This window comes from Corvus moneduloides, chromosome 1 (genome assembly GCF_009650955.1).
Source record: "Corvus moneduloides isolate bCorMon1 chromosome 1, bCorMon1.pri, whole genome shotgun sequence".
Lineage (NCBI taxonomy): Eukaryota > Metazoa > Chordata > Aves > Passeriformes > Corvidae > Corvus > Corvus moneduloides.
In genome coordinates, this window is record NC_045476.1 from 105,344,960 (window position 1) to 105,357,972 (window position 13,013).

General features: G+C 34.5%; 1 protein-coding gene across 4 annotated transcripts in view; it reads left to right on the forward strand.

Annotated features, from left to right (window-relative positions):
- RTTN (rotatin) overlaps positions 1–13,013 on the forward strand; it is an 80,185-nt gene that overhangs the window by 1,299 nt on the left and 65,873 nt on the right. For 2 of the 4 annotated variants that reach the window (XM_032121078.1, XM_032121062.1), the window contains exons 3-10: positions 870–1,068; positions 2,792–2,881; positions 4,035–4,113; positions 5,337–5,451; positions 5,984–6,134; positions 7,044–7,209; positions 9,752–9,933; positions 12,812–12,927. In XM_032121078.1, coding sequence (XP_031976969.1) covers positions 870–1,068; positions 2,792–2,881; positions 4,035–4,113; positions 5,337–5,451; positions 5,984–6,134; positions 7,044–7,209; positions 9,752–9,933; positions 12,812–12,927 — 1,098 coding nt within the window. Of the gene's footprint in view, positions 1–869; positions 1,069–2,791; positions 2,882–4,034; positions 4,114–5,336; positions 5,452–5,983; positions 6,135–7,043; positions 7,210–8,068; positions 8,666–9,751; positions 9,934–12,811; positions 12,928–13,013 lie in introns of those variants that run through there. The other 2 variants (XM_032121069.1, XM_032121087.1) reach the window with 2 other exon arrangements.

The window sequence follows — 13,013 nt, forward strand, 5'->3', positions numbered from 1 at the left end:
GGTATAACTAATTTGAGAAAATGTTACAGAACCTTCTGATATCTCAGATTTTTACATTATCATGTTTTAATCACTAAACTGCAACTATGCAGAGTTAAAAAACAACCCATCCTTGATACTGATGGATGGGTGTCATGGTTTAACCTCAGTCAGCAGCCAAGCCCCACAACAGCCACTTGCTCACTCCCCCACCAGTGGGACTGGGGAGAGAATCAGAGTGGTAAAAGGGAGAAGACTCATGGTTTGAGGCAAAGGCAGTTTCGTAGGAAAAGCAAGAGCTGTGTGCACAAGCAAAGCAAAACAAGGGATTAATTCACCACTTTCCACGGACAGGCAGGTGTTCAGTCACCCACGGTGACTTGAGAAAAAAAATGCCATCACTCCAAATGTCTCCCCTTCCTCCTCATTTCACCTCCTTTATAGACTGAGCATGCCCTTGGAACTAGATGATCTTTAAGGTCCCTTCCAACCCAGGCCTTTTTGTGATTCTATGATATGGAATATCCCTCTGGGCAGCTGGGGTCACCTGTCCTGGCTGTGTCTCGTCCCAGCCTCCCATGGGCTCCCAGATCTCTTGCCAGGAAAGTGGAAAAGCCTTTAGTTCTGTTTGAGCCCTGCTTAGCAGTAACAAAAACATCTCTAAATTATCAACCATGTGTTCAGCACAAATCCAAAACACAGCCCCATGCCAGCCACTGGGAAGAAAATTAACTCTACCTCAGCACAATGGTCTAAATGATAAAGGCAAAATCTAACTTAAGAATCACAATTATTTTCCTTATTCCCCCTGCTGCTCTGTATCTCCTGCCTCCATCCAGAGACCTTAAGACTCTTCAAACTAACTTTGTCAGTTATTTGTCTTAATGTAGCATCCACCTGCTGCCCAGAAAATGATTGGAATTGGTGCAGTGGAATTCTTCTCTCAGCTTCGCTCTGATGTGGATCCAAACTTGCAGGCCATAATTGATGGGATTGTGGATGGACTGTTTTTTCTTCCTTCTGAACTCCCTTCTAGTTCTTTATCAGTATGTTATCAAGCTCAGGCTCAGCCTTCAGCAGATCAACCAGGTAAATTACATATTTTGAACTGTAATTTATTTTAAATTAAAATAAAGTAAATGAAAAGGCTGTGAGAAGCTGATGTTTTCAGGCATGGTAGGTGAATTATTCCTGAGAGATCAGTGAAGTGTGTAGTAATCAGATTCTGCCAGAGACTGTGTGACCTTAGCTAAATCACCTGGTAGCATTCCTGTAATGGAATTCCCTATCCATTTCCTTGATGTATAATATCTGTTTTCTGTAATGTACAAAGAGTATGACACAACTTCCAAGGACAGCTTTATGGCACCAAGTGTAGCAACTTAGAATCAATCTGTAATTTAGCCAGTATGCTTTGCAGCTATTCTTTGTATAGTAGGCTTTAGCTTGGAAAGCAATTCAAATCTTAAAAGAAAAAAAAAAGAGAAAACAGTAGTCGATCCTGGTAGAATGATTTTTAAAACTACAGTAGTTGTAGGCACTATCTACTTAGTATTGGATAAACACTTGTCATAGAAAAACACATAAACTTTATCTTTAAAGTGTCACATTGTGTGTGAAGGGCTATTGCTTGTGTCTGTTACCTAGCTCATTGTCTGTCTGTTACAATGATTTACATTTCCTCCTAGACGTGGTCTAACCCATGTGGTTCTCCTCTTCCTCAAAAATTTTAGAACAGAGTTGGAAGGAGAAAATTATCTATCATAGAGGTCTTTACTTCATCCTCCTGCTTATTGTGGGAAAGACACTGCTGTTACACAGTGCATGTAGTAGTAATGACCACACTGCTGTCACTCATACTGTGCAGTCACAGAGATAAAAGTAATGTTTTGGTGGTTTCTGACGCCTCTCTAATGCTTGGAGTTTTAGTTCACTAGAACTATGTGCCTGGTGATTGATTTTTTACTTTTTTTTTTCCTTCCTATGCCCGCATAGGGGCAGATTTTTACTTAATGTTTCTACTGTATGGGGAAGAATAATCTTTTACATGTGCATTCTTAAATTATATCTTTCTGAAACTACTCAGAAGTTATTGTAACTACTGAAGTTATTTATACTGTAAATTGTATGCATGTGTGGATGGAATAATCTTAATGCTTCCTAACAGGAGTGTTGTATTTTTCTTTCTGTTTCAACTTCAGTTACTGGGAAAAATTGTAAACTGATAACCTGGCATTATCTAGTTTGATCCTTTGAACCAAATATTATGGTGTGGAGAGATTGCTTTTAGTGTTAACATTTCTTGTGTATATTTTTATACAGTTTGCATATGAATGACATGTAGCAACATATGTATTATATACAAAGGGCAACTTTTCAGGTGACCTAAGAAGACAGCAGTTTTGGTAGAAAGAGATTTTAAGTAATTAATTAAAAAAGTTAATTTTATTACTACATAGGTAGATTAAAGGAAAACCTTTTGTTCTTTTATTTGGCTGCCAGTTCTCCATCAGGCAATATATTTTGTGTAATTGCTTTTGCTATTGTTTATATGGTATGCAAACTAGTGTAAGAAAATGGAGAAAAAAGTGCCCTTTACGGTTGCAGAATATGATTATAAAAAAATAAACATAGACACAGTCTCTTTACTCCATTTTTCTGATCATCTGAGACTATTTTAATCTATCAAGGAAACTGATTTAAAACTCAAGGGCAAAAGGGAGGTAGTTAATGAAAAGCATGACGATAAATCGAGTTTTTCTTTTTTGTGTGTGTGCATTTTTTAAACTTACCCCCTTTTTTTTTATTTTAGTTCTGCCTCAAGAGGATTTATTCACTGGATATTTTTGTCAAAGTAGAAGTCATCTGCCGCAGTTACAAATACCTCCCAAAAGAACAGTTGGTATGTATAGCTGTAAAATAATATGTTAATTACAGAAAGAGCTTAGAGTTGTAATTTAGATGGAATTCCATTACAAATGTGGATAGCAAAATTGGCTCTTCTTTTTCCTATTGTTATTCTGTGAAATCTACCATCACAGAAGCTACAATAAAATTGTTTATAAAAATGGCATTTATCTTAATAGATATTTCCCTTTTCTAGTAAATAGTGTAGCTCTTTGGAATATCTAAAGTACATTAGAAAGTGCTGCAATTTTAAAAATTATTTAAATTGCTGGTGTTCTCTGGATGATCCATGCTTCATAATCAGAAGTGGCTAAAAGGTTTGAGTACCTTTTATTTCAATGAAACTTACTCTGGAGTACCTTTCTACTTTTTAGAAAACTGGTTTAGATGCTCGAGGAATCTTTGCTTTCTATGTAAATGAAAACCAGTATTATGCTTTGATTTTTTTTGTTGAATGATATGAAGTGTTACACTGGGAAGCACAAATCAGTAGTATTTTGGCAAGTCTTTGCCTGTACCAGTATACTAGTAGCAGTTCACAGGAGAGCGTCGTATTTAAAATCCATGCTGCGTTCTAGATTTTAAAATATGACTTTGCTGTCGCTGTAGGTAAATCACCAGTTGAGTTTTTTAGTAGCATATCAGCTATCTTAGGAATTGCACAATAATTATTACAAACTTTTAAGTTAAAAATAGCTTTAAAGTTATTTTCATTACAAAGTTACTATGTGCCATAATTTCGTGAGAACAAGAATTTCTACCGCTGTAACAGTAAAACCGTGAGGCCAGTTTTCCATTTTTAGAGATCATGCTAGTGGATGAAATATTCTTTAGTAGCAGATCAAAATTAAAATTTGATTGAAAGCATGATGTGGTGAATTGAGTATTTGTCCACTGGTGCTGTGTTTGTTTGCTTAAGCTTTCTTCAATAAACATATTTCATTTGGATTTGGCATGACCTTAGTGAGGTTTTGGTATTGCTGAAAACTCTCATTAAAAGCATTTGAGTTTGTGCAAGTCTGTATTTACTAAAAGATATTTCTGTGTAAGATAGTATATTGTTTATAAGTTTTTTACTTTGCCTTGGATGTATATGATATAACATTTCTATAAAATATATTTGAAAACTTCCGCTCTGTTTTTTGCAGTGAAATGCTTGAAATTTTCCACATTTCCTTGGCTAACTCTGACTTCAACAGATAGACATGTTCTTTCATCAAATGAAAGGTGCAGTAATACGAACATTGCAATTTCCTTGTAGTTTTTATTTCTCGGGAATAGTGGTTGGAAATTTCTGTCCTTCCGCATCATGAGGCTGTTCCTGTGAATAACCCAACGAGCTAATTTTTGATAAATGGTTGTAAAAACTGGGCTGAAGTTGGGCAGTGTCACTCTCCATTTCTTGTATTTAAATTGGAGTATGTTTGGGTCTTTTGTTCATGACACTTCAGTCTGTGTTTTAAATTTCTTAAGTGGATCAAAGATTTCATTCAGCTAATAATATAACAAGCTGGAATAAAATCATTATTTACTTTACCCCACGAGCAGTTGGCAGGAAAATCCCTACTGTCGGTAGTAGCTTAACTAAGTTTAGGCCAGTAAGTTTAGGTACAGGGCCTTATCCAGGCATTGAGTCACTCCAACTGTCTTTCTGCAGTGACTTTTTTTTTTCCTTTAATGTAGAAAAAGTGTTTGAAGTGCCCCAAGGAAAAGTTGTGTAGTTGGGATTCCTTATGAGTTGTCACAGAGCTGTGATAGATTTCTAGCATAGGGTTTTTTTGTGTGTTTGTTTTTTCCTTTTGAAAGATCTCTGAAGCTGGAGAACCTGTTTAGTATTTAATTTCCTTTATGCTTGAGAATAGAAAGAGAACACAGACTTGTAACACTGGACGTATTTGATATTTTACAGTGGTTTCAGAAACAGTGGTTTCTAAAACAATTTTAAAAATTGAAGCAGACTATCCTAAAGATTCTTGTTATTTACTAACATTAATCTTAGAGAGTAGCTAATAAATTTCTCCCTTTATGGAATTTCCCACATATGTCATGCAAGTGCTTTTAAGTTATACATGAACCTTAGTAATGAAAGAAACTTTCTTACTAGTATGAGTTATATTACTTGCAATATACCACTGAGATAATCACTAGCTTCACAGGGAATTTCCAGTAGTTCTTATTTTAATTTCAAATTCAGAATCAATAAAGTTATTTCTCTTTTTGGAACCTAATTTTACATGTGGGAACTGAGTTGGTTCTTTACTGTATATAGGATTCACATAGCTAAGGAATAATTCAACTTAAAACATGATATGACAATAGAATTACAGAGGTTTTTTCCTTTAGATTCTTCAGTGTTGTGGTTATAACTTTCTTGTAAAGACTTGTTCAGGCTAATAATTACTGGTTGGTTTTCTTTTCATTTTAATACATATTTAAATATGAACTTGTAGCTCTTTGAGAAGTAACAACCAAAGTTTAATTTGGAGTACGTGTGAGCTTCTTCAGGATGTGATTATGCAAGATTTTCCTGCAGAGATCTTCCTTCAAAGGCCAAAGATTGTACAGGCAAGAATTCACATAAAGTTTAAAGTTTTTATTGTTATAAGTTATGCCAAGGATGAATTGATGCAAATAATTCAATTTGTTTCTAAACAAAACGGTTAAACAGAAGTACCTTTATGCTAACTCTAGGTGCATAGGAAAGGGGACATTGGCTATATATTGTGGTTTTAAAGTTTTTTGCTTGTAATAATGTATATTGCTAAAAAGTAATGAAGTGTTTTCTGAAGTAATACTTTGTTTCTGCTGGATAAGATAGAATTTGTGTCCTTGTTTTAGACACACCTACTAATGAGCTCCCATAATGAAAGTAGTGACTTCTTTAGAAATTTACTGAGAAACTTGGCTTCTTCCTGCAAGGCCTAATAATCTTGCATTCAGTAAGAAAACAGTAGTTGAGCCTATTTATTCTTTGCTGTGATTCTGAAAAACACTTGGAAATGTTTTTGAACCATATTTAGTGTAAGACTTGCTGGCATGGTTGTTCATGAAGGTGATTATTGTTTGGGTCTTGGTGGTGGTGGTTTTGTCTTTGCAGAGCCTTTTATCTCTGCTAAACCTGGCTTTTGGAGGAGATGGAAGACACCAGTTGGCTTTGCAGTCTGTGTCATGCTTGCAACAGCTCTGCATCTTCTTGAGAAGGAGGCTTAACTTCCATAGAGATCCAAGTTTTTCTTCCTCAGAGCAAGGTAGGTCTTTTTATGTATTTGAGATACTGTTGTTTTTACTACAGATAAGATTGTCTAAAATGATGGCAGAAAAAAACCAGAACCTTACAGCAAATGTAATCCTGTGAAATTGTTTTGCTATGGTGTTCAGTAGTATTAATGTTAATTAAAAAATGTCATGTACTTGCATTGTTTTAAAGTACTTATTCAGTTTTAGTTTCCTGTGATTTCCCATTCATCAACTTCTCCCAGTATCCAATTGTTTGTATGTCAGCAGGGGAGGGATTTTTAGCTAGAGCTAAATTAAGTCTGTAAAATAAAAGTGGGCAAAGTTTCAGAAAAGTTTTCAAGCTATTAGTACTTAACAATGTAGTTACTAATTTAATGAGCTATGTGAACTCTTTTTTTTTAATGCTGATGGCTAAAAATAGTTTAATCATTGTTTTGAATTTTGCAGTCATGAGGGCTGCTTCACAATGATCTTAATGCTTAAATGTTGTAGCTTTAGTGGTGTAGATAGTTATAATGGTCTTCTTGTTTCCATTTTGCTATCTGAATTGAATCAACTTTGTTTCTGTGCATTGGTAGTCTGATTCTCTGCATAAGATTGCCACTGTATTTGGTGTCTTAATAAATGATATTGTCTGCTAATTCAATTATAACATCAACAAGTCCAATAGCCTTACCCAGACACTATGTTTCTATTTTTAAAACTAAAGATTTATGAGTCAGCTGGAATCTTCAATGGTTTTTGCCTTGGAATTGGGTTTCCAAACTCTGCTACTTGCCAGTGATAAGTTGTTCTAGGGCATCAGTATTTACATGGTGTTTCCCATATCCTACCTTAGTTACTTGTACTGTTCACTATGTAGTATCTTTCAGAAAAATGGATTCCACTAAGGGAAAATACATTCTTTGTGTTACATAAAGGTACAGCTTCCCAGAATTCATCTATATCTTACTGTCAAGAAGCAAGAGGTGCTCCTCGTTCTCAGAATCCATCACCTGGAAGTAGTAGCCCTCGGCCCTTTGTAATTGGACGGACAGTTCAGCGTCCTAGAGGAGATGGTCAAGATTGGGATGCAGTATCTTCTAGGTGAATGAAATAGGAAATAACTTACACTTCAGTTAAAAACATTTTGATGTAGGATTATATTAGCAGCTCCATGTCAGTGTGTGGAATGATGCAACTCTTTTGGTAATTTGTGAAGATTCGAACTATGTTAATGAATTAAACCATTCTTAAAGCGTTCGGAATACATAAAATCATTGCCACATTGTACCCAACTGCCATTTAAAACAAAATCTCTTCCTATCAATTGTTATTGCTTGTGCATGTATTCGTAAGACACAGAAACGTGTTTATTCAGTCTATTGCTGGAAAGTCAGGGATATTTCTTTTTTTCAGCAGATGACCTCGTAAGTTCTTTTAAGTGGAATGGCCATCCTGTAGGTAACAGTATATAGTATTGTCAAACATGCTGTGCTGCATAAAGATTTCTACTGAAGTCTTTAAAATTTGTTGTTAAATGTGGCAACAAATTTCAGCTCTATAACATCTAAAAATTTGACTCTTATGTGAAATTATAAATTGTCTGTACACCCTCACAATGTAGAAGTATTTGTTTGTGGTTTTGTTGCTCATCTTGACACAACAGACTTAAAACTGCTGTTCAAGTACCAATGTCTTCTAGTATGTGGGATTTTAAAAGTCCTTGTAAATCTTTACTGTGTGGTTTTTGGCAGTTCTTTTGAGTCTCTGTGATGTATGGTCATTGTGGTTGAGTAACTCCTAGGTATCCAAATAGACTGTGATGAGAATAGTTCAATTGTAAATACATCTTGACAGTCATTATATTAAAAAGTTGTTTTTATTTAAGTCTAATGTATTAATTTTTTATCATGTAACTAATATGGCACTGGCAATGAATTCCAGGCTTTTTGCCTTCTAGGACCCAGTCATTTTCCCAAGTTGAACAGTTAACAGTTTAATAGCAGCTGGTGTATATTGTGCAAGAGCAATGGCTTGGCTGTTAGTCTAGAAATGAAAGCTGCATAAGAATAAGTACCAGTTTGGGCAGTGATGAGACTTCTAGAAACCAGGTGGGAGTACTGATAGGGCCATATTATGAGCTGTTCATGACTGCGCACTTTTATCTTCCTGCATTCTGTGTGCTGCAGCAGACCTGCTCACTGCCCATGAATCTCATTTCTAACAAAATTATAATTTAGCCCTGAGGTAGCATAAAGAACAACATGATGTTGAATAGAAGATATGATGGAGGGAAACAACAGTAGTATTGCTCTGCTCTGATGTTGCTGATTTTGATAAGGAAGAGGGGATTTTGCGTTTAGTGAGCCTTGTCTTTTTCTACATAATTGTAATGTCAGTTTGTTTATTGCTATTCTATATGTAACTCTTCTTTTTCCTTGTTCTTTAATCTTGAGACTCTTCAATCTATCTGTTTGTCTGTTTCAAATTCTGCCTGGAAACTTAACCTTTCCTCTTCTGAATTGTTTCTATGATTGATACCTCTGCTTCTTTCCCTCTGGTAAGTGCAGCCAAACCCCAGTACATATTGCTTCTATTTTGCTTGTAGTTTTCTATTGACCTCTTAATCAGTTAGCATTTAACTTCTTATAGACATCTTTTACATTAATTAGACAATAGAATGTAACACAGTCATGCCACAATTCAGTTTCTTCAGCTTGTTTAATAATAAAAAAAGGAACCAAACAAAACCCAGTTATAAGTCATACAGGTTTTTGAAGCAAATCAAGATTGCTAAATGCTGTTTGGGATAAGAAAACTTCAAAATATGTCCTGAGTTTTATTAGTTATAATGCTGACAGTGGAATTAGATTATTATTGAAAACAATTGAAAACTAGTACAGTTACGAACTATGTATTGTTCATAATATACGAACCATATATATTTAATAATAGATTCACATATCACATATAAAATATTTAATAATCACATATAAATATTAATAATAAATTTAATAAAATTTTAAAATGTCTAGACTTTAATAGCACTCTGTGTACTTTGTAATATATACTTGATTGCACTTAAGACTTTCTTGGACGAGGGAATATTTTCTGTTTTACAATGGACAAGGTAGTCCTAACGATTAAACATAGCTCATGCTTCTTAATTTTTCTTCTAAGGATTCTTGTGGCTAGCTATATAGAATGGTTTTAATATCGTAAGTATAATTCAGGGTGAAATTTGATTTAGTAAGTGGTCTTGCTTCAAGCAACTGATAGATTTTGTTAATCAAAAAAAAGTTTTAAATCAACCAATATTTCTCATGCAATATTGTATTCATTGCATGTGTATTTCTTCCAGTACACAGTGCTAAGGGAATTTGAAGATGACTGCCAAAACATTAGGCATTCACCTGTGATGCTACCAGTTCTGACATTTAAAAAAACAACCAAACAAAATCCCCCTCTTCCTGCAACACTGGTGGATAGCAGAGAAAGATTGGGATGGAAGGAAAGATATGCTTAAGGCAGGAGTAATGAAACTACTTGATGCTATTTTTAACATCTGTACATATGTGTTTTCTCTTTGCAAGAGTTAACTATGTTTCTTTTTTTTTTTTTTTAACTTTTGTTTGCTTGTTTTAAGTGGAAACAGTACTCAAGCAAATGCAAACTCCAGAATCTCTCTGCATTCCCCGTTTGATGTAGGACATATTGACCTACCAGATATTGATAATGAGGACGTTTTGGAATTACAGATGAAGCAGCTTAGCCTCCCTCAGTTCTGTGTTTCCATCTTGGAAAATGCAATACCTCTTCTAAGAACAGGTGAGAAGGTTTTGAGTTAAGTATTTAACGTACATATCTTTCACTTCCTTAATACAAACCTCTTAAGGAGTTGGTGTTGTGAGGTGAGTGCCTCAAACACGTAAGGCACAGCTGATAACTGATGTACTGTGGCTAGTTGCAACAGGTCTTTTCTAGGGACTTTGTTCAGGTCACAAAGCTTGAGTCTTCTGATTGTGTTTCAGAATTGCTTCAGAAGTTTTAGGTACTTTTTACTGATAGTGGCAAGAACTGAATGTGTGGTGGAAAAATAGTGTAGCAGGATAAAATGTCATTCAGGAAGATGAAAAAATAATCACTCTTAAGCAAAGGTGTTCTGATCTCTTTGAGCATAGTTTTTTCCTCCGGTTCAAGAAATAATAAACCAAAATTCTGGTGAAAGGCCTGTTTTTATTCTTACAAATGCAGTAACAAATTATTTAAGAAATGTAAGTAATGATAGTCTAATTGCAATTATGATCTTTATTTTAGTTTATAGAGGTTCTAAATTGCGAAGTCCTTTTGGAGGACAGTCTTTTTGCTCCTAGATTGTCTAAAATGGTATTTAGCTGTAAAATGTAATGTAATTCAAAACAGGTATTGGTAAATGTGGTAAGGTTTTCAAATATAGGAGCTGGAAATGTGCAACTATCTATGACTAAGATACTAAAAGTTAGAGGCTTCAACTTATAAAAATTCTATGAAATATGTATGAAAATTATTCGGTTTTTTTTTTGCTATAAACCAACTAAAATGAATTAAAGTTCTGTTTTTCCCTTTCAGAATAGTGATATTTAAATATTAATTAGTCACAAGCACATTCATGACTTCTAGCATCTTTTATTTATAATGTAAAACTGCAGAAAATGTATTTTCTGTCTTTTCCATTTCTGGCACCTGTCACTTCAAATCTGCAGAGTTTAAAGACAGTTTTTCTACCTTTCATGATTCTTTCTTTCAATCTTATCATAGACCTAAAATAGTTTCACTTTCGGGTAAAGTTGATCTGTCTTTGTTTATCTTCCCCTCAGGTTTTTTGCACTTTTTAAACTCTACTTGGTGATATTTTTTCATTCTTCCACTGTGCTGTAATGAGACACAGATTGTGGGGAAACTAATATTTTTATCCTGTTCCTGTTGATCTGAAGGCACACTGTGAGACAGTGTGATATTGTGAGACAGTAGCACAGTTTCTCATGTGGTTATATTTTGGGTTGTTATCTTTAGTAAAATCAACAGGCATTTTTATGAATGTTATTATCAACTTATATGGTATAGTGTAGATTTTATTCTAGACGTTTTAACTACTGGGTAAAGGAAAAACAGTAAGCTTGTTGTAAAATTTGCTGCCTTCTATTTTGCAATATAATGTGTATTTTAGTTAAGCTTAAATTCTATTCCTTGTGGAGATGTTCACTGGAATTTTCCTTCCTTTGTGCTGACTTGCCTTGTGAGTGAAGTCATTGCAGAAGTCAATAGTGGTGTGGGGTTCTTTTGGGTTTGGTATGGTGGGGGGATTTTGTTTGTTTGTTTGTTTTGTTAAAATGGAAAAATTTATTAAGTTAAATTGGCAACGTTTTGACTAAAATCAATGGAAAACAGCACTTCTATGAGATAGGTCAAAGCAAGCTTTCAAAAAGGCCTTGTGCCATTTTCTGTCATATGCTCACCCAAAGCAGATCACTCAAGCCGCACATCACTCCATATCTAGTCACATACAGAGATAGAAATTTTTTCCTCAAGTATATCAACAAAACTTCTTCAGTGTGTAAAATTTACAAGAGGTAGAAAAAGGAACAAATAAATTAATGTTTAATTATAATGAACAAGTAGAGCTTTATGTTTTTTAAACAGGCTTTGTTTTGAGGATTTTGAAGGATGCAGAATTTTTATCTTAGTTAAAAAATACATTGAAAATTCAATGGTGCTGTGTGAAATCCATCTATGATTTTAAATAGAAACTTACCATCAACAAGAAAATAAGCCAACAGTTGCACTACATTGAATATTTAAGGGAAACTGTCACCGTATGGTTCCTTAGGATGTCAGACAGTTTTGGCATCCTCTCTTGTGTGAGGTTGAAAATATTTGGTTTGGCTCCAGATATTCTGCCTTGTTCTTCATGAAACCATTTAACTCCTCTGTTTTCTCATTATCTCGGGACATTAGGTGGAGGCTTATATTTGTAGTAAATGTAGGCTGTACATGTCTAAGCTTGGGCCAGCTTTTCTTGTGGGCACATATTCAAGCTCAACATTTTACCAAGGATAAAAGTCACTAATAGACAAGATCAGCCTTGTTATTAAGAGACACTCAGAAGAAGAAATGAAAATGAATAAATACCAGCCTAAAAGCAAAGGGGAAACTGTTATGGAGAACTGTGCAAGTAGATAAAGTGGGTATTCATCTTCTTGTCTTCTAAAAGATCTCAAGCAAAGTATTCTGTGAAGAAAGGCACTCCTCTACCAAAAATGCAGATTAATGGGAATAGATAATATATACAAAAGATTTTTAACACAGCTATCTGGATGGGGAAAATTAGTGACTTTATTATGAACTTTAAAAAAGTTCAGTAATCATATTTACAGCTGTAATAAAGTTCATTATTATTTTCTTAAGTAATTTCACGATAGGTTTTAAGGAAATGCAGATTTTTTTCCAAGTATCTAATTGCTTTAATCTGTCGTGATTTTGTCTGGTTGTTGTCTTCTGTGATTCAGAGCTATTAGTGGTTTAAGACAGTTAGCATTAGTTTTGTAGAAGCATATAGGAAAATTAAAATACCAGAATTTCATATTTGGAATAATCTCTTGTGTCTTCTGAATATGATACTAAAATATTTTGTCTGTACTTGAATTTATCCTCTCATTTGTGTTCGTAGGCAGTAGGAGAGTGACGATGGAGGTTCTTGAATTGCTTGTTGAAGACATGTTCCTTATTGGTGATGCTATTTCTGAAAATGTTTGGGAAGATGACAGCCTTTTTGCATTGGAATTGGTAAGGTTCTTCAGACTTTGATCAGCCATATTTGTCTCCTTTTATAAGCTTCTGACATTTTCTGTGGTGATTCATATATCTAAGCT